A 21,984-nucleotide genomic window follows, 5' to 3' on the forward strand; every position below is an offset into this window, starting at 1 on the left:
ATGAGGGAGGCGGGTGCCGATGGCTATCCGCCTATCTTCTCATACGAACAAGATAAGACATGAGTGTTTGATATCCCTGAGCTCAGCATTTGATAACACATCTTTTAGGAGAGATTGTTTTTAAATCCTGAGTTGGAGAACAGTACTTTTTAGAGAGTAGCTGTTCTCTTGTCTGACCCTTCTGTGTGCCGGGGCGCGCTTGTGGATTGACTGTCTGGTTTGAGAGTGACAGGGGCTGGGGATCCCCCGGGAGGTTGACCGAGTCAGCCCTCTGCTGAATGGCGACAATCGCAAGGAGAGTGGAGGGAGGAGATAGCACCTGGGATTGAATAGGGCTGTGCCTGCCTGCCACTCCGCTGGCTCCACCTCCTGCTGGGCGGCTGACGACTCTGCCCCTCACTCTGAAAAGAATGTAGAGACCAGGAAAACAAAGTGCTCCAACAACACCCAGAACTGGATCAGACCGGGCTCAGGACCCACTTGCACAAAGACTTCAAAGACTTTTAGGGGTATAAGTACAAGACCCCTGACAACAGATTTTTAGATTCGACCATCAAGAGGAACCTCTGCTGAAAGACGGACCGCGGAAGAACTAAAGGAAGATCGCCGTGCTGTGTGCTCTAAAGGCTGACCTGTTCTGCTGTGCAACTGAAGCTGAGGAGGAGAAGGTGTCTTGCTGTGTGCTGACCCTATCCACTTGACCAAACAAGACTTTGCTGTGTGCTGTGTCTTCAACTGAATCTCCAAGGGCCTGAGAAGAGCTGGCCTCCTGTTTCGCAACCCAGGGATAGAAAGGTTGCCAAGAACTCAAGACTCTGCTGTGTCCCACCTGCGCTGCTGTGTGCCGCAGGGATCGGGGACTGTTCTACCAAGCTTCTCGACATCTGCCTGTGAGGTGGGCTGGCTGCTCTCTGTCTTGCTGGAGAGTACCGCACCGAGCCGGGCCTGACACCGGTTGCCGCACCAAGAAGATCGACGTGCTCATCGGCACGTGCCTTGCCGCAACCCGGAGGCCTGAAGCAGACCGAGAGTCGTATTTCCCTGCTCTACAAAGCCGCGCAGTGAGTGGCTGACGCCGGTGACGTCGACATCGTCACTGGGGGCTCGTCGAGGGAGTTGTGGAATCCTTGCATCGAACAGCCCGAGGAGCGCTCGTGCAACGAGCGCAGTGACACCGCCGGAGCAACGTAGCTGCCTAAAACATCGAGAGCCTACAAACCGATTCATTCTCAGTGAGTATTGAATCACTCAAGAGACTAGAGACTATCGTCCGACGATCCCGACCAACCAAGAAAGCGATTATTGTGTAAACCTGTGATGCTTGATTTCAACTGCGGAAACTAGATAAAGATATATTATTTTTTTATATAACTCACCTGTGTGGTCTAAGTTTGTGGTGTGCGGAGGAGGGGTCATTGTGGTGTCTACGTGCAAATACCTTACACATTGCCTTGGGGATAAGCCTGTCTGCTCGAGCCAAGCTACCTAGAGGGTGAGCAGGGGTTATCTACCGTGTGTGTCCCTGTACCCTGACTAGAAGCAAGGGTCCCTATTTGGTCTAAGGTGAATACCTCTGCCAACTAGAGACCCCCAGATCTAACAAATACAAATTAGGTGAAAATTTCAGTGCAATTTGAGGGCCTTCCACAAAATGAACAAAATATGTGTCCTCCATTGTCTGAGAGCAAGAAGCAAATTATTTTTTTACGAAAAAACGTTAAGACCACTCATAAAGTCAAAGGAAGGACATGTCAATCAGGGCCAACACCCTGGTGGTCGGGGGTACAGGCACCGGACTTAAGCTTTAAGGTCATGTTGTTACATTTTTAAGCATTGATGAAGCAATCACCAGAAACTTCATAAATCTTGCTGTTAGTTGGCGTAAGTCTCTCTTAAGCATTCTATAGTCCCAGTATTGGAGGCCCTGATGTTCAATTTCCTGAAGACTGGTAGCAATCAATATCATCCAAGGGGAGTCAAATGAGGGCACAAGCATAGAATATGTGAACGTGATTTCTGTCTGAAACCACATCCCTTGCATGAAACGTCCTGGTTGCCGGTCAAACGACCTGACTTGTACGATTTAAATGGAATTGGGCCAAATCGCAAACACTTGATGCTTGACGGTAAGATTGATTGGAAGTGATAAGTACGCTGCATGAGTTATTTGTTGGTATAGAGCAGTTTTTAAATCAGCAATCCTTTTTGAGTTGATGATGTTTAGATCTCTTGGGCTGATATTAACCTTGCTTGCTTCAACTGAAGCTTCGAGAGACTTTTCGGGAGTAATGCGGCCTGCACTAGGTCTCTAGAAGCAGCAGCAAATAAATCCATGGCCACCTGGAAGAGAGCGTAGAGAAATAATTCCTGTTCCTGCTCTGTGTCCCACAAGAGTCTTTTTAAAGATCCCTGCTTGGATATGACAAGCTTGGTACACAAAAAAACTAAAGCTGGTGTTGAGGACATATTTTTGACCGGCCAGGTTAACCTTCACGCGAATCTGAGCATGTGTTGTGCAGGCCTGTAGCTTGAAGAGATGCCTGTAGCATTGACATTGAGCCAGATCCAGCCATCTCGATATGTGATTTAAGTAAATAAATGCTCCATATTCCAGAAGACTTACAAGAAAAGTGAATTTGTTTAAAAAAGAGTAATTATTGAAGGTGTTCATGGATCTGGGAAAACTACTCCCTCCATTTGGGATTGCTACACATTTTCCACCCTCTTTGGTCACCTTGGTAACATAGCTCAGTTGTATCTTGGAGGGATTTATTTCCCCCAGGGTTGCTTACACCTTCATAATATCACTGGACAATACAACACATAAATAGGATAAATGAAGATAACGATGTTATGGGAGGGCATGCAGGAAGGTTGGCTCGTCGTCAGCCTGCCTGCACGGTGTTACCCACAGTTGTGGCAGCAATGCATGAACTCGTGAGCTGTCCACGAACTAAGACTATTAATAGAGACTATGGTGTGCTGTGCTTACACAGGCCTAAAGGATCTTCATGAGAAGACAAGGAAGCTGACATCATACCGTGTATGTTTGATGATGATGCCCACAAAAACTTGCTTTCTGTTGCACCTTTTTTGAGTTCGCCATAAACATAGGCTTTGGTTTCCTGTGCTTCACCGATTGTAGGCATGACGATGTACTAAAACATTTCTAGACCTGCTACTGCAGGAACAACAAGTGCGGCAAAATCAATTTTCCAATGGATCCAACTGTGACTCTCTTTGAGTTGCATAGAAGTATATCTTGAGAGAATCATCTGAATCCTGGTTGATACCAAGAGAACTCTTTGTATTTCAACATTCACACAGTGAGGCTCAGGCCCTAGGAACCAGGCTGAAACCTTCAACTAGTGACACAGAAAATGTATCAAGGTATAAATGTTTACTCTGTAAATGCATTCTTGTTATTTCATTTTATGTCATAAGTGTCATTCATATTGTGTGGACCTTACCCAAGACGCGGCTGAATGCTTTACACAAAAATGTTTTTGCAACTCAGGGGGTACATAAATAAATAATACAGTGCATTTTAAATGGGATGAGAGGGTTGCAGTGAGAATCAGTTGCATATGCTGGGTGGTCGGTGGTTAGAGACAAGGAGGCATAAGTTCTAGTTAAGCTCTTTGCAATCTGTTCAATTGGTAGCATGCTCCATATTTGAAAGTGTGCTCATGGTTCTGAGCTTTGCCAAACACAAGCCTCTGCAAAAAAGTACCTCCGGCTGTCCTAAGAGGAACATGAAGCAGGGTAAATGACTGCTATGCCATCCACACCCCAGACCTCACCCCGAGGATCAATTTCAACTAATCCAATATCCATCAGTCTGCAAAGCCCTCAGCCGTGTCCAGAAAAACAGTGAATGACATGTGGGTTACGGAATAGCTGAGGAAACCAGAAATTCCTTGTCTCCTGTTTCGGTACTACACTGAAGGCAACCACAAAATATCTTTCGATATTATGCACCAGAAAGTCTTCAACATCTACAATTGCAGGAGATCGCTTCCAAATTGCAGATGATCGACATCTTGTTGATTAGCAAGACCAAAGTTAGGGATGGGGAAGTGGAGCTTGAAACTTGGCATCAGTGTATAGACCGCACTCTATTGAACCCCATTCGCTCACAGTTCAGTGGTTGCCCAATCAGCTTTTTCATTGCTTGCTGAAAACGAAAGGTGTTTGCCAATCTCACCACAAGCACAAGATTGTGCCGACTCTCGTGTCAGCTCATATTAAGAGATGTTGTTACTGCCTTCTTCAGCACATTTAAGGCAAACACCCCTTCAATCTGGATGTGGGCTTCTGTGATGGTTTATTTGTAAATGAAGAAGCAACCGATTTTCAGCTGTTCCAGTTAGAGGTGGGTTGTGGCCGCAGGTGATGATCCATCAGTTTCTGGTCCCCACCAGCTCCTGCATTGCCATTTTCTGTGTCATGACCTGCAGGGTACGTGCCAGAATCTCAACTGCCTGGTACTTGTGCGTGTCTCCATGTATGTCTATGTTGGCTAATATGGTATCAGACCCACAGCCTTTAGGGTCTAATTTTGCACACTACTCCAGAAAATATGTATATTTCTTACAAAGCCACTACCAATAATTGCTGGGTTTGCTCATGGGGGAAATATGCTTTGAAGGCACACGAGATGTACCTATCAAGAGTCTGTTCCTCTATGACTGACCGTCTGCCCCTGATAAGCCCATGGCCTACCTCTCTACACTTGTCAAAGTGCCTTATCTGTGTGACCACCAACTGTATCAGTGGATTAAGCAATGGCACTGGTTGAAATGTAATCCCGAATTCGTCAGGATGGACGACAGATTATAGCCGGTGTGAGAGTTATTGTATTCTGTTCCTGTAGTGTTTCTTACATGTACAAAATGTGGACTTGCAATCTGGTAGAACAGGTTGGTCCCCCAGAAACATGACCAGACTGATGTAGATCTGACTATAGTCGTAGGCTCCACAAGTATCTATTGATGCCCTCCACTGTGTCTTATTGGTTGAAAGCGGAGACACCACAAAATATTCTGTGCAGCCAATGCAAAGCTTTCTCCCTAGCGGAACACATTGCCATAAAATGTAGAATGTGTATGAAAAGTAATACTTTTGTGTTTTTCCTCATTTTTTCTATTGTCTTACGTGTGAAATGCCACCCATATCAGTTGGGTAATGGTTAGAGCACAACCCTTCCCTGGAGGTCCAAGATGCTTGTGGGTGCCCTGCGTGCTACGATGCTGGCGGGTTAGGTCTCCGCGGAGTGCATACAGAAAGGTACATCAGGACCCTTGGAATGGATTTCTCATGAAACACCTGGAAACGATTTCCAAGTCTTATCTTCTATGCATAAACATCTGCTGAGTTAAAAACAATCCTTTCATCCTGCTGAGGCGGATGAAATGAGTACCAGTGCGTGGGCAATAACAACGTGACTTTGCTTTGTTTTCTGTATGTTCAATATTATTAATATTATACTAAGTATAGGGCAACATTCAGGCTAAATGGCTGCTTGACCCGATCTGATGCTTGAGGCACTAAACGGGAAACATTTCCATAGGGGAAGTTGCAGGAGATATTTCAAGTTTGACAGCTCCATCCACAGTTCTGCATTTGCGCATTACACACAATTATGAACGGCCCGGATGTGGATTGTTACTTGGTAGGAAACCCCTACCGAAGATCAGAAGACTACCCCAGGCTGGTTTCCGCTCGTTTCATGGCTGTCCTGCAGCAATGTTTGAAGCCTGCCGTGCAAATTATTGCTGGACAATTGTTGCGCTCGCACCGTATATAATAGGAGCTTTTCTTCACATCTGTGACGTTGCAGCATTTGGCATCCCCGCTGTCCCATCCATTACTGCGCGTATTGCTGTAAGCCAAGGTGACCTAGCTGAAGGCCCCATAAATCTGACACTAGCCCCATCACCAGGCATGGCCGGCGGCCTGTGGGGGTTTGTGCCGCAGCAGATGCCTGGCTCCTCTCCAGGAAGAGCAAAGTAGAACTTCAAGAATGTTGGGACCCTTCCCTTTCAGGGGGAAAGGATGAAACCGTACACAAGGCCTCCTAGAAAGTAACCGTGCGCCATCGAGTCGCGGTATAATCCGTGAAGCGCACAGGCTGCCATGGGAAGTATAGGGCAGGTACTCGTCGCCTCACCATACATGTCCCGCAGAATGCTGCTCCTGTTGCACTAAACGCTTCCTCTCGGGAGCTGGCAGTTTTCTGGATCGGAAAACAACATCCTAGCACTTAGACCACGATTGCTCATAGTGCTAGCCTAGTTCAACCCTTTATAAGGACTGGTTTAGGGCTGAAAGGGGAGGTATTTACCCGTCTCTATTGTAATACTTAAATGCTTCAGACAAAAAGAGCCATCTCAGCCCGGAGCGGCCCGTGCAGGTTAGGGCGGTGGGGAGGGCTGGATGACTCGACAGACATTCAGACAACCAGGAGGGGAAATGAATTATTTATTTAATTTTCCTTCCTCGTTGTCTGTCGAGTCCAATAACCTCTCTTATTTATAACCTCTCTTATTTGTACTGGCCACTCCGGTTCACAGCAGTAAAGGTGTTAATGATGGTCTGGCTGAAGGGTCAAACTGACCTATAGGGCAATCAGGCTGAGCTCACAGGTAGTGTGTGGGCCGTTTTTCTGTCCCAGTCCGGCTCTAGTGGCTAGTGCTTAGTCTTGGCTCTAGAATGTATTGCCCACTTTAGAGGATGGTGCACTCCACTCCTCTTATGGCGTATATGGTACCAGGAAGCAATTAAACAGCGGTCAGTGTTAGAAATTAACTCGAATCTCATTTATATGTTATTATACTTTGTGGTTAAACAGATTTCTTGAAATATAATGTGCTGCTGAAAGCCAAGATGCCTACGAGCTGCTGGACATTGAAACATGATGACTGTTGCACCTTTAGAAAGTCTTCACACTTCACAATTTTTGTTTCCCCAAATCCTCTTTCTATGATCAGTACAGTTCTGTGTCTCATGCGTTTGCTGACAAGATGGTGGACTCTGTATTTCCACAGCCTACCCTTGTTCTATGTGTCTCCCATTGTTTCTTTTTTATGTGGTGATTCATCTCATGCATTCTTCCACCTTTCTCTTTATGTCCAATTGTGCGGCTCTTCTCCTGGCCTGCTCACAGAGAGGAGGAAGATGAAGAGGAGCAAGAAGGCCTGCCCGTCACCGAGTCCAATACAGAGGATGAGGGGGAGGAAGAGGCCTCTAGACAGGTGGAAGTCAGGTACCAGGTTTTGGTGTCCTCCCATCCTGACCTCACCTCCAAAAACTATACCCTTCCTCCTCCCGCTAGCAATCCCAAAGACTTACCAAATGCTTCACACCCCTTTCCAAACCCTTGCTTCATCCTTTATGAAGTAACACTAATAGTTAATAAAATAATGCCATTATTTGCATTATTTTACACAAATTCCTTTGCAACTAATTTACGAAGTTATATGTTAACATTTGTGCACCTAAGTTACCGCTGCAGAGAGAAGTTCAGCAAACTCTGTACTGGTGCTGCCACGCCTGATTTTACAAGCCTTTCAAATCAACACTTTGGAACACAATTGTTGATGCAGGAGAGCATTGGTCCAACCATTTGCTTAATTGTTGCTGGGCCTGGTCAAGATTTTAGTTTTCTAAAAACGAAATACCTCACCCATTGCAATATTATTTTGAAATGTACACACTCTTCCTGATAGGCCAGTGATGTTAATTTTTCTTTGTATTGATAATAATACAAAGAGAGTTGGCAGAACTTCGGCTGTAAACCACAATTAACTTTATCACAACTGCACATATATATAAAACAAAAGTAGTTTTATATATGGAATATCTTTGCCAAAATGTGCAATGTTATATTCTGGGAGGCTTCCCTGCGTGCTGGGAGGTAAGTCTATTTTGATGTCATACAGTCCTGGTCCTAGAAGCACAATCACAGCGAAATGTTTTTGTTCATAGTAAATGACCATTGCCCATGTCACACCAGTTGACAACTTTAACAAAGATAGCATGAAGCGGCCTTGCAGCGACTTGTAGTACCTTTCAAATCGATTAACAATGGAATGAAAAAAGTTGTATAGTGCAGCACTGCAAACAGATGAGGAAAGAGGAGAACTGAGTATTTTACTATGACACAGGGATAGGCTGTGTTTCATAAGGTGGTAGGGAGTGTACTCCAGAGTTATGGTCCTTGGACAGCGAAGGCTCAGTCTCCTTTCGAGCCACAGTGAGTTTATATGCTGTAGAGAAGCATTTTGTCTAAGGACACAATGTTGTTGAGATGTTTGGGCCCTTATTACAGATGCTTTTGCGTGTTATGGATAAGATTCTAAAAGGGATTCTGTTGGTCACCAAGAACCAGTACAGAGATTACACTGACGGCAAAACTGAATGGCAGAGCTTGTTTCCAGCTGCCAGTCCAGCTGCAGTGATCTCGACCACTTGGAGACAATACATGGCTGTGTGTGCAGTCAGAGGATGCGGAAGTTGGAGTTTGTAGTACGTGATGAATTTGTGACGAGGGATATCAGAGGAAAAGCACTTTAATAAGGTGGATTTGTTTGATATTGGATCTTGTCTGGCCGGGGTTATCATGTGAAAGATGATCATGAATTGTTGGCATGGGTGGCGACTAGCAGTGGAGACTGTCAAAATTAGGTGGTCTTCTTTTGAAGCGAATATGTCTGTGGTTTTTGTGTGCGTGTTTTAAACTATGCGAGGTTAGATTAATGTTATGGGCGACTTTTAACATGGTGACTTTCGGGATCAGGTCTTGCATGTGCAGGATGTGTGTGTTGGCCAGTGGCTGGGAAGGGTGATTATAATGGGGTGGCACAGTGGTCTGTCCAATGGAGAGCTAAGCCACACAGTTTGTTGATTAATGAGTTCTGGTGAAAGATTAGAATGAGAGAATACCCGCAAGTGTAAGGGAAGTTATGGAGGAGTTGCTATTGTCTCACTTCATTCATTTGTTCAATGCAGAATGAGACTGTGTAGTATGTGAGGGAGTTTCCTTCTAGGCAGAACTTCACTAGTAATACATTCTAGTATTTTTCATTGCTATTCTGAAATTTAAATCAATGAATGGTGACTGAAGAAGGGATTTGCAGCCTGGTTGCCTGTAGCAGAGTATTATGGTGACTGTGTTGCCGTTGTTGGCTAGGAGTTTCTTTGAAGGGTACATTGGCTTCATGTGGCTGTGAACACAAGAGGATTCCATGCACCAGGCCAGCAGATTGTTCCTTATAGACCATCCACCCTCATTCTAACAAGCTGTCATTTAATGATAGACCATTCAACATGCTCACCAAAATCCTAATGAATAAGGACATGCTACTGGCATTCAGAATATTTCTGTGGTAAACCACCAACACATATTTTTCTCCGCCAAGCACAACACTGCAAAGCAAGTACCTATTTTGGGACTGCTCAATTTACAGTAACTATATTTTTCACCCCAAACATTTTACAAATTTATCTTACACAATATTAGAATAAATTAATTGCACATGTTTTATACACCTGGCACCCTGCATGCTAAATAAAAACAAACATGGGTTAATGTAAAATGTTTTTGAATTGGGGAAAATATTTAGAAAATATGACTTTGCATAGGTAAGTGGCATCAATATACCTCATATCCAGGATTATGGTAAGCATATGCGTATTCCAAACCCTATTGCAAACACACACAGTTCGAGGCACTTTATGCTAACCTGGTGCAGGGAACCGTCATACTAGCATTGAAAATGTGCTTTGTACTCTGATGATCAAATATAACATTAGCTTGATTGTGCATTAACCAGAGACCAGATGTTGCCCTAAATTGAGCACCACCGTTCTTTCTTTTTCAAAAATGAAGGCAGACCATTAAGACATGATTTCTTGAGGAAATGTCTGAAGATTAGGAGAAAATGCGTCTCTTTTCTGAGCCTTACATAATGTCCTTTTAATATCGATGTCCCCGCCCTCCTGCTTCTTGCTTCCCCATCTACTCTTTCTTGCAGCGAGGTGCTCTCTTCAGCAGAAGTAGAGCAAGTTGAGAAGGAAAGCGCTTCACAGGGCTTTACTGCTATGGCTGTTCTTGGCCCGGGCTCACAAGAGGATCTGCTTCCATCCAATGCAACAGCACCGAATCTGCCCGCCACCTCATCGTCTGTGCCTGCACCTTTGTCAAGCCATTGCACTCTATGTTCAACGTCTGCTTCACCATCATCTTCATCTGAGTCTGCTTCGCTCTCTTTAAACTCCTCCCAGCATTCAGCGTTATCCGCCACCCCAAAGGCATCCCCATCAGTGGAACGGCTGCCTTATATACCCCATAGTCCGTTTCATCTCTTCTCCTATGACTTTGACGATTCTCCAGTACGTGCGAAGGAAAAAGAAGCAGAGGGCATGCAAGAAAACAGGTAGATTGGCCACATCTGGTTACTAATGCTTATACTGGTTATCTGTGTTTGTTGTTTCCGATTCGGTGTATGTAGACCTGCCAACATTAACCCGGCTTTCCTAGGAGAGTTCTGTGCATGGGTACAAGTATCAACTGGTTTTCTGACTTATATGTTCAGTTGCTAATAATCTTTCCCAGTAGCTATTTAACAATCATCCATTTATCATGGTACCTGCAATATTCTGCCTTGAGTTTTGATTTATGAATCAAGACTGAGCGCCTCGTTTTAACCACTCAGGTTAGTCCGATGGTGCCCTTAATAAGATTTGCCAGCACCACTGCAATTACAAGGCTGGCATTTACAGTTCAACTGGAGTATTTCACCCAGGGTATGTCTGCTAAAATCTCCAGGTGTAAAACTGAGGGAAAATGGGGTTTGACTTGGACAATATGCTACGGGATTACTGATTGCCCCTGGTAATTCATCATAATTTCCAGCTATTCCGCCTAGAATCCTACTGGAGTTACTAATACTCGAAATGTTAGTAATTCCACTCTGAAGAGAGAAATAGCTATCCATATCCGGGGCAATAATAAAGAGACCCAGTCACAAAATGTGGGCTGGCCCTTCCTTACCGAACAACGAACACACCGTCATCATCATGTTTCATTTATTTACCTTCCATAGAACCATAAAAGGTACAATGTAAAAAAGATTTAAAAGAAGAAATATAATAAAACATACAAATTCATTTTGAAAGAATTATCCTAAGAAATACAGACTCGTTTTGACAATTGCGCTCCACCAATACAAATCTCATCATGTTTTAAAATCCATTAAGGTAGGGTAAAAATTGACAAGAGTTCATTAAAGAAAGAGCATCCTGAAGCCAAATAAAATCCTATGAAGAAATTTAAGTGAGACATCAGTGGAGAAAATAAATATACAATGCTTATCCTGAATACATAGAGCTACACAGGGTGATAAGTGTGCAAAAAGGTTATCTTACTATTTTGGCAATGCGTTCGACCTAATATATCATATTTCAGACAAATATCTCATGATTGAATACACAATACAGTTTCTGGTATTGGTTTTACATACTCCAAGAGCTGTGTGATGATTCCTAAAACCGAGGAGTTTGCAATAATCCAGCGTGATCGTTGTTTAGCATAGGCCCTCCAGAAAGCTAACATGATCAATATTCTCAGCTACCCAACAACCCATCGAGCACAGATCTGATATGTATCTCTTTTTCATCAAAGAACAGGTAAATGTGGCAAACGGTAAAATACCCACTCTAAATTTGACATAAAGTGCTCATGGGCAGGGTTGATAACCATATTCAAGTATTGGTCATACTCAGGAACACACTTAAACAACAAGAAGGAGTCTACCAGGGCACCAGGAGATGCAGCAGAAAGTTTGGCTCTAGGACAAAGTTCCGAAAAGACGTTTTCAGCTTGTCCCAAGCACCTTGAGGTAATGCAGAAGACTGCAGCCAAAAACCTTCCAGACCCAACTTAAATTGTCACGTTCTTATATGTACAAGTCAGGGAATCTTCCCAACATGGTGATCATCTAATATGACTCTAAAAAAATCCCTGTAGGGTCCTAAATCCTCGTTGACACACTTTTTAGGTCTCGCCTGACCCAGCGCATGCGCTGGTCTGGCAGGACTTTTAGTGAGGGCTCAAAAAATGCTACCATGGCCAGCCTAGAGCTACAGTGCATGTGCACGGGCGCGCGCTTAGGAGCAGAGGCACCATATGGCAAACCTCATCATGCTCATTAAGCGCCCGCGATCACTTTCACGTTTGCCCGCGATCACTTTCGCGGCGCCCCTTTGATGTTCTCGTTCAAAGAACATCAAAGAACATGTTGTTGTGTTAATGCTTTGCTGCGCCCGTTTGACTTACAATGTGCTTTCTCTTTCCACAAACTCAATGTTTGTGTTCCTTTATTTTGATATGCTTTTAGTATTACTGTCACACACACAACCACAACCACACACACAACCACAACCACACACACAGCCACACATACAGCCACACACACACAACCACACACATACACACAACCACACACACACACACAACCACACCCACAATCACACACACAACCACAACCACACACACAACCACACACACACAACCCCACGCACAACCCCACACACAACCACACGCACAACCACACGCACAACCACACCCACAACCACACCCACAACCACACAACCACACACACACAACCACACACAACCACACACACAAACACACACAACCACACACAACCACACCCACAACCACACACACACACACAACCACACGCACGCAACCACACACACAACCACACACAAAACCACAAAACACACAACCACACACACACAACCACACACACACACAACCACCCACACACACTACACACACAACAAACACAACCACACACACAACCACACACAACCACACAACCACACACACAACCACACACAACCACACCCACACAACCACACCCACACACAACCACACCCAACCACACTCACAACCACACACACACAACCACACACACACATAACCACAACCACATACACACACAAAACCACATACACACAACCACACACACAACCACACACACAGCCACACATACAACCGCACACACAACCACACACACAACCACACACAACCACACACAACCACACATCCACACAACCGCACCCGCACCCAACCACACACACAACCACAACTACACACACAACCACACACACAACCACAACCATACACCCAACCACACACACACACACACACAACCGCACACACACAACCACACACACAACCACACACAACCACACACACAACGCACACAACCACAACCATACACACAACCACACACACAACCACACACAAAACCACACACAACCACACACACAACCACACACATCCACACACACACCCACAACCACACCCACAACTGCACCCACACACAACCACAACCACACACAACCACACACACACAATCACACACACAACCACACATGCACACACACAACCACACACACAACCAAACACAACCACACACACAACCACAAACAACCACACATAACCACACATACAACCACACACACACAACCACACACACAACCGCACACACACAACCGCACACACACAACCACACACACAACCACACACAACCACACACACAACCACACACACACACAACCACACACAACTACACAACACCACACACACATTCACACACACAACCACACACACAACCACACACAACCACACACACACAACCACACAACCACACACAACTACACACACAACCACACATACAACCACACACCACACACAACCACACACACAACCACACACACACAACCACATACACAACCACATACACAACCACACACACAACCACACACACACACAACCACCCACACACACAACCACACACAACCACACAAACAACCACACACACAACCACACACACAACCACACAACCACACACACAACCACAACCACACACACAACCACACACACACCCACAACCACACCCACAACCACACACAGCCACACACCCAACCACACACAACCACACACACACACAAACACACACACACACAAACACACACACACAACCGCACACACACAACCACACACAACCACACACACAACCACACCAAGCATTGGCATAGCCAATAGGTCTTGCCTTTGGGACCTTATAAGTGTTTAGCCACACAACAGTTGATGTGGTTGCACCAAGGATATTGTACTGCATAACTAAATACTTAGAAGGTCCCAAAAGCGAGACCTATTGGCTATACCAATGCTTGTTTTATTTTGGTAGTTCCAAGTACTGCAATGAGTACAGTCGGTGAAATTCATTTGCGTTTCAGTTGTGTACAAAGCAATAGGCACCGATGAGCATCAAACACTGCAGCATTTCTGTTAGACCCTAAGTTTTAATTTCACAAATGACTCTGGTTATTTCTTCTGAAATGAGGCCTGATCAAACACAATGCCGCGCGATCACTTAAAGGAACAATCATTTGTTTACAAAAGCGTCATGCTCTCCAGATTGTCAAGAAAATCAGTCCGTATACGTGGCTACACCCTTTCTCTCTGATAGACTGATTTATCATTTGGAAGTGTGCTTCCTCAGTGTACACAATTAGTTTAATTTGGGAACGGCAGAGTCTGTCTCCAGAAACATAATTTATATTAACAGCATGAGGGAAACTGGGCAAGAGTTGTGTGCAAGCTGGGCTGTTTTTCCACTCAGAGCGAAAATACTGCGCTTTTAAACAATTATGTGTGTTAACAGAACCCAGTCTGCTTGTTTGAAAGCTAATGGTTTGATCAAATCAAGAGAAAAACAGGCGCCAAGATGCAAAAACACCCCACATAATGCACAGAATCACTGAATTGTGTATCATTGAAAATGAATATTGAAGTGCATGATTCATGCATGGCATGCTTAATAAGACAGCGTGCTTGCTTTACCACAACACATGCAATCACCCGCGACTATGCTGTGCCAGGGTTCTAGGCAGGTAGGGGAGAGAGTGTTTGTCTATGATGACAGCATTTTGCTGTCTGGAAAGGGATCCCAACCATGAGTATCTGTCTAAATCTTATCACCTGGTCAACAACCTGTTTGTGGATAAATGGAATGTTTCAAGATGGCTTCAACCAGTTTTTTTATTTGTACCAGTGGTTGCTGGAGAGGGCACCACTCACAGTTTTGTGGATAGATGTATAGTGCATGTTGCTGATTGGCATCCCCAGCATTTGGAAGCAGTAATCGCCTAAGAAAAACGTTGGACCCCCTGCACTTTTTATATAAATTATTCACTGCCCCGTTCTGGCTTTAGACTAAATGTTGTCAATCTCTGAATAATTGTGATAACTTCAATAGACACATACATTCAGTTTATGTAGCAGAACGTTTTGATCATTGATAAAACTGTACCCAGAAGTTTCTATCCTAATTAGATCCAGTGTCTGGCTCTGTTTCATCAGTGTGTTCACCGCCGTGGTCATTTTAATAATTTCAGGGGATGGTTCACTCAGATTTAGACTTAGATAGCAGACTTGGATAGATGCCACAGTGCCTCTAACTCTTAGGGCCTAAATACAAGTGGGCCATTAATGGCTTCTGCAGTAGGACGACCTCACACATAAATAATGAAAGTCATGCTGTTCACTCTTATATCTATCTCAGTTACAACTTAGTGGTGAGGTGGAATGTAAAATTCTCACCAGGAGCTATGATGTGCCCTGTAACTGAGGCCTTGGCGCATATGACTTTCAGAACAGACCAGCATAGAATCCAGACAACCGTCGAACTCCACAAGACCATACCTCCAAAGAAAAAAGGATGCTCATAGGGTCAGAAGGTGACACAGTAAAATTACAAGGCACCGGGTCTTGATAGGTTGCCTGGCGACCTCTTTCGTCTTCATCCAGACATTTGGGGTCCTTATTTCCTCATACTTTTCAATTCCATTCTGGGTGGGATGGAGATTCCCTGTACTTGGCTGGGGGCGGAGATAGTTCCAATTTTTAAAAAGGGCTCTCCTCTTCTCCCAGCCAACTACAGGCCAATAAGTCTCATAGATGTCCCTCAAAAATTATATTCTCGCCTCCTCTTGAACCACCTCTCGGAGTGGATGGAGGACAATAAAATTCTTAGTCCTCTTCAGGCTGGCTTCAGGAAAAAAACGTCCACCATGGACCAGATCTTCCGCCTCGTTCTCCTTTATTGGAAAACTGTAACCATCGAGAGGGGAAGGCTGTACATGGTGTTCGTGGACCTGAGGTCAGCATTCGACCTAGTTCCCAGGAAAAAATTATGGCAGACCTTAAAGGAGTTAGGCGTTCCGACCCATATATTAAATGCCATTATCAGGCTCCATGAGAATAACTACGCACAGGTCAGGCATGGGAGGTTGGGAGCACTATCATCAAAATTCCCGGTCCTCAGAGGGGTCAGGCAGGGCTGTGTCCTTGCACCAACCCTGTTCTGTCTTTATGTCAACAGTGTCATAGCACATCTTGACACTGTTGTCGACAATGATGCCCCCTGTTTGGGCAGCAGGAGGGTACCCGCCATCATGTTTGCAGATGACACCCTCCTGCTGTCAAAATCTCCGATGGGGATCCAACGGATCCTAGATGGATTTGGCCTTTTCTGTAAGCAACATGGTCTAGAAATTAATACAGAAAAGACCAAGTTTATGATATTTAATCCATCATCTAAAACCAGACCTAATCCTTCTCTGAGCACTGAAAGATTGGAGAGGGTGAATACCTTCCAGTATCTGGGGGTAACTCTCCATGAGAATTTATCTTGGGAACCTCAGGTGACTAGAAGTCGGCTCAAGCTTTCTCAACTGTCAGGGGGAATTCTGAAAGTGGCAAATTCCTCTACATACAAACCTATCAGTCCGGCAGTTGAGATGTATAAGACGCAAGCAAGAGCAGCCGCATCCTATGGTGGAGAACTTTGGGGACACAAAGCGGGTCTAGGAATTGTAAAAGTAGAGAACAATTTCATAAGGCGCCTTTTGGCCCTCCCTTGTGGCACACCCCTTCTCCCCCTAAGATTAGACTTGGGTCTACCCTCCATAAGAGAAGACCTGGAATTAATGCCACTGAGATTCTGGCATAGGCTTTGGTCCACCGCTGAGCTCGAACACTACAGGCAAGAGCTTGCCCATGTCATGAATTATAATTTCTGTGATAAAATCCCGTGGCTGGTTTTTATAAAGAAAGAACTTTACCGACTAGGTCTTCACGAACTATGGGATTCCCCGGAACAAGGCTGTTTCAAGGTGTCACGCAAACACCTTGTGGGTATTTATAGGGAAAAAAGTTTTGCCTCCCTTGTTTCTGCCACCAATAAAGGTATTTTGACTGTTAGATTTTTGGATTTTAAGGATTTATACCAATTCGAAGGGTTTATGGACATAATTTTCCCCATACTAGCTAGAAAATTGTTTATCCAATGGAGGCTAGGGACTCTTCCCATTAAAACATTTACTTACAACTGGACAAAAAGGACGGATAAAATCTGCCCAGGTTGTTGCATTTATGATGAGGAAGAACCCCATATTATGTTTTTCTGTCCTGCATACAATCGACCCAGAAAATACTGGTTAGCTCCTCTATGCAGAGACTTGGGCTTAAGGAGCTATCTCCATTCCCTTAGAATATTGAAAACGAGCACGGCACCCCACATAGTATTTGCAGTTGCTAAATTTTTAATGGCCATGTGGCAGTTAAGGTCAAAATATCTTAAAGACTGATCCTTTTGGCTATGATTCTTAACGCCTTTCGCAATCGGAAATTCTTTTTATACTATGATGGTTTTATGTATTTTACTATGTTCTTAAACTAATGTGGATGCATTTTAATGATATTGTTTTTGCATCTTTTATGGCCAAATTGGCCGAAATAAAGAATTTGATTGATTGATTGATTGAAAATTACAAAAAAACAACGTAGGCTACTAAAGTGTCACTGACAAATTTATATACAGGACATACTATTGAAGTATGACATGTAAGCAATCCCAAAAAGAATATATGACTGAAAACCTCTAAAAAAATATCTGGCTGTACTGGATGTAACGGAGAAGGTTTGATGATCCAAACAGGCAACTGGATCACTGGTATGAGCGGAGGAAAGGACAACTTCGCTATCCATCCACCACCTTGCATGAACCGTGAGCACTGAGTCAAACAATATCAAATTTCTCCAGAGCCAAGGAATAATTAAACATTGAAAAGAGCCAGAAAACAGTAAGTTTTTATGTACCTTTATACGTTTCATGTCCAAACTCAAATCTTTTTGAAGTCCCCATGTGCAGACAAGCTGTGGAGCATTGCTCAGAGAGCCACTCATTCAGACCATTGAAATGCAAAACATTGGCTGATTGTACTCGATTAAAAAAAAGCCGATTGCGCAAGCTCTGCGGATCAGATGGAAATTGAATCTGCAGTCAGCCCTAGTACAAACTCTTGTTAGGTCTCGCGGCATTCGACTGTCTGAAGTTAAAAATAAGTCTTGGCTGCACTTCCGGCCCGAACGAACAGGGATTTAGACCTGAGGAAAACACTTCAGGCAAAATGCATTGTCTTTTTTGACTACATTTCCCGAAATTGGTACACACAGCCAAAGTGGAAGAAAATCCTGTTTTCTATTAACTTTTATTTAGTGGGTTGTGCAAATGCAGGTATGTGTCAAAGGACTTAATGCATCTCAAGGTATCTTTCCTAAATGTCAATATGCCCATTCTTTACTTTTGGTGAATTACTCCTGTATTTATATATTTATATGTCTTGAAAATACTTTCGATGGATCTGTTCCAATGTGTAAAACTCACTTTGCAAGACTTTGGGCCCGATTCACAGAACTAACTTAAGACAAAATCCTAAACTTACTACCATTTTGGTATTCACAGAATGCACTTACTCATTTTGGTATTCACAGAAGGCACTTACTCATTTCGGTATTCACAGAAGTTAAGAGTCCTAACTTTAGGACTCCTAAATGCCTTCTGTGAATACCGAAAGTCTTAAAATTATGATTTTTCTCAGTTTAGTAGTAGTATAGTTAGGACTCCTAACTTTAGGATTCCTAAATGCCTTTTGTGAATACCGAAAGTCTTAAAATTATGATTTTTCTCAATTTAGTAGTAGTAAAGTTAGGACTCCTAACTTTAGGACTCCTAAATGCCTTCTGTGAATACCAAAAGCCTTAAAACTAGGATTTTTCTCAGTTTAGTAGTAGTAGAGTTAGGACTCCTAACTTTAGGACTCTTAAATGCCTTCTGTGAATACCGAAAGCCTTAAAATTAGGATTTTTCTCAGTTTAGTAGTAGTAAAGTTAGGAGTCCTATCTTTAGGACTCCGAAACTGAGAAAAATCCTAATTTTAAGACTTTTGGTATTCACAGAAGGCATTTAGGAGTCCGAAAGTTAGGACTCCTAACTTCTGTGAATACCGAAGTGAGTAAGTGTCTTCTGTGAATACCAAAATGAGTAAGTGCCTTCTGTGAATACAAAAATGGTAGCAAGTTTAGGATTTTGTCTTAAGTTAGTTCTGTGAATCGGGCCCACAGTATTCTTGTTCCCAAACAGGCAGAAAATATTTCAGCCTAACTCTTAGGTGCAGTAATAACGCAAACAACCACCACCATTTATACAAACCAGCCTTGGGGAACAGTTTCATGAGCAGGTAGCTTCAAAACAAATCGAGGGTGAGGTGTTAGCCATCTCTTAACTGGTGATTGTAGGAAGCATGACGTTCATGCTGGCATTGTTGAAGTTTGGAAGATTGTTTGAATTCTTCATTCTCTTGAGACAAGAACGCTTTCTCTTTAATATCACGCGCAAATATCTGTTTCACACAAGGTAAATGTTTCCAAGAAGATACGCAAATAAACAGAAAATGTATCGGCTAAGTGAAGTTTTATGATAGGGCTGCCATCATAGTGTAAAGTATAAACCAATTTAATACACATGGTACTGCAAAACTAATGAAGCTGTCTCAATGTTAAAACTCTAATCATTGTCTATGATATTTTGTGTTTGTGTAATAATTTTTAAGCTTTAAAAAACAACAGTTTCACTAAGCTAGGATAATTTTGGAGAGGTGTTTTTTGCTTTGTGTTGCTCCCATTCAAAAGCACGTGCTGCTTCAGAATGTGGACCCTCTGCTTTGCAACGCGTTGTTGAATATCTTCTTCTCTCCGTTAAAATGGAAAGGATTCTCCATCCTATTACACTTGAGGGTTCAGTCCAACATACAATGTATGGGCTCATGAGACAGCTCACATTATTGTCAACCCCGAGCCTCCTCCTCTGCACAGTGTATTTAGGATATAGTTTACCCACCTCTTTGTGGCTAAGGGCACAGCCTAACTTGTTTGAAAAGTGTCGTATCAAGTGTTAGTCAAAACAATAAAAATAGATTTGACAAACCCCTGCTTGCTGTCAGCAAGCTGCTGTAAGTATCATGTTACCAAGAACTCCTTTGTTACTATAGTATGAGATTCAGCACATGTTTCATAAGCACTTTGTTGTCATTTATTGTATTCAGTAAGCCTCAGTTTCCATTTTTGAATCATGCACTTCTCGCAATGGTGGTCCATGCAGTGTGCAGATACTGATACAAACATTGAAACCGATCTGTCCGAAGACTCACTGTGACAGCAAGAAAATCACAGTTTTGTTAAACTGTGAATAGGAAACACTTAGATCTTTGTTTCTCATACATTGTGTAGAATTCCAAACTTATGTCAATCATCAGTTTCATAGGGCTGGCAAAGTTTGGGATGGGTTCTGTTCCAAAAAATAACCCAAACCTTCATGTGGAACTTGCATATAAGGACACCTAAATCCTATGGCACCTCCATGTCCTTAATGCACACACCTGTAAAAAGGAGGTGTGGTACCCTTTTGGGTCTGGCGATTCTTCAAAGAAATACAATACGAAAAAGGACAAAGAGAGTGAGCTTTATGTCAGGTCACTACGACCATTAATGTAGATTTTCCTAGTTATTATGACGGAAAGTCTTAATTTTATTAAAGACACGGAGGCGAGTATTATGCTTTCTTATCTTGCCTTTTTATTCAATAGCAGCCAAGATAAGTATCAGAACTACAGTTCCCAGGGGCTCAGGGAGAAAAAACTGGCCAATGGGGACGTAGCAAACACAACACCTAAGTCCAATCACAGAAACTGTAACAATAAACGTCATAACTGACTGCGCAGCTTCCTCTTTTCGCTGACGAGCGGGTCAGATAAAGTCAGAAAATAGTGGAACAATAGCTAACACCAAGGAAACGGCCAAGGTCCATGAACAAACTTCTTGAGCCAATGAAGACCAGGACTGGAGAGATGGAGGCGTCGGTGACGGTGACTCCGGGGTGGAAGCAGAGAAACTCTGAGGTGGAGAAGACCGCTGTCGATGTTTGTCTGGATAATCACGATGATGCCGGGGGCAGAGCTGGATTCGCTGAAGGGAGGGAGAACACATGTTAGTAGTGTAGAGGTGGGATAATACTCGCCTCCGTGTCTTTAATAAAATTAAGACTTTCCGTCATAATAACTAGGAAAATCTACATTTTATGGCAAGACCGGAGGCTCCTATTATGCTTGTTCAAAGCATATTAACCACTAAAGAAGCCACAGTGTCAATAGGTTTACAATAAAACATTCGAAAAACAGTATCATTAGACCAATCAGCTGATCTCAGAATGTCCTCGAGGCGGAAGCCTGCCCAAAAGGCCTTAGAAGCCATGGCTCCCCTAGTGGAATGAGCTCCGAAGACGGAGACGTCAATGCCTGCCAGGGACATAACCCAGCGCACCCAACGGGCCAAGGTAGCGGAGGAAACAGGGAGATGAGGTTTGCGGAAGGAAATGAGAAGCTGGGAATTGGAGGGCGTTCTGAGATTAGCCGTTCTTTGTTCGTAGGCCTTTAAACATTGACCAACACAGAGTTTTGGATGAGAAGGAAAATAAAGGTAAAAAACAGAATTCAAATTAGTTTTGG

General features: G+C 43.5%; 1 protein-coding gene across 10 annotated transcripts in view; it reads left to right on the forward strand.

Moving 5' to 3' along the window:
- Nucleotides 1-21,984, forward strand: part of FHOD3 (formin homology 2 domain containing 3) — a 1,229,746-nt gene that overhangs the window by 952,206 nt on the left and 255,556 nt on the right. For 5 of the 10 annotated variants that reach the window (XM_085606822.1, XM_085606824.1, XM_085606823.1 and 2 more), the window contains exons 11-12: nt 7,169-7,267; nt 10,038-10,439. The exons of the other annotated variants lie outside the window; for them this stretch is intronic. In XM_085606822.1, the coding sequence (XP_085462948.1) occupies nt 7,169-7,267; nt 10,038-10,439 (501 nt within the window). The remainder of the gene's footprint in view (nt 1-7,168; nt 7,268-10,037; nt 10,440-21,984) is intronic. 10 annotated transcript variants of the gene reach the window in all.

Source organism: Triturus cristatus, chromosome 5_2, assembly GCF_964204655.1.
Source record: "Triturus cristatus chromosome 5_2, aTriCri1.1, whole genome shotgun sequence".
NCBI lineage: Eukaryota > Metazoa > Chordata > Amphibia > Caudata > Salamandridae > Triturus > Triturus cristatus.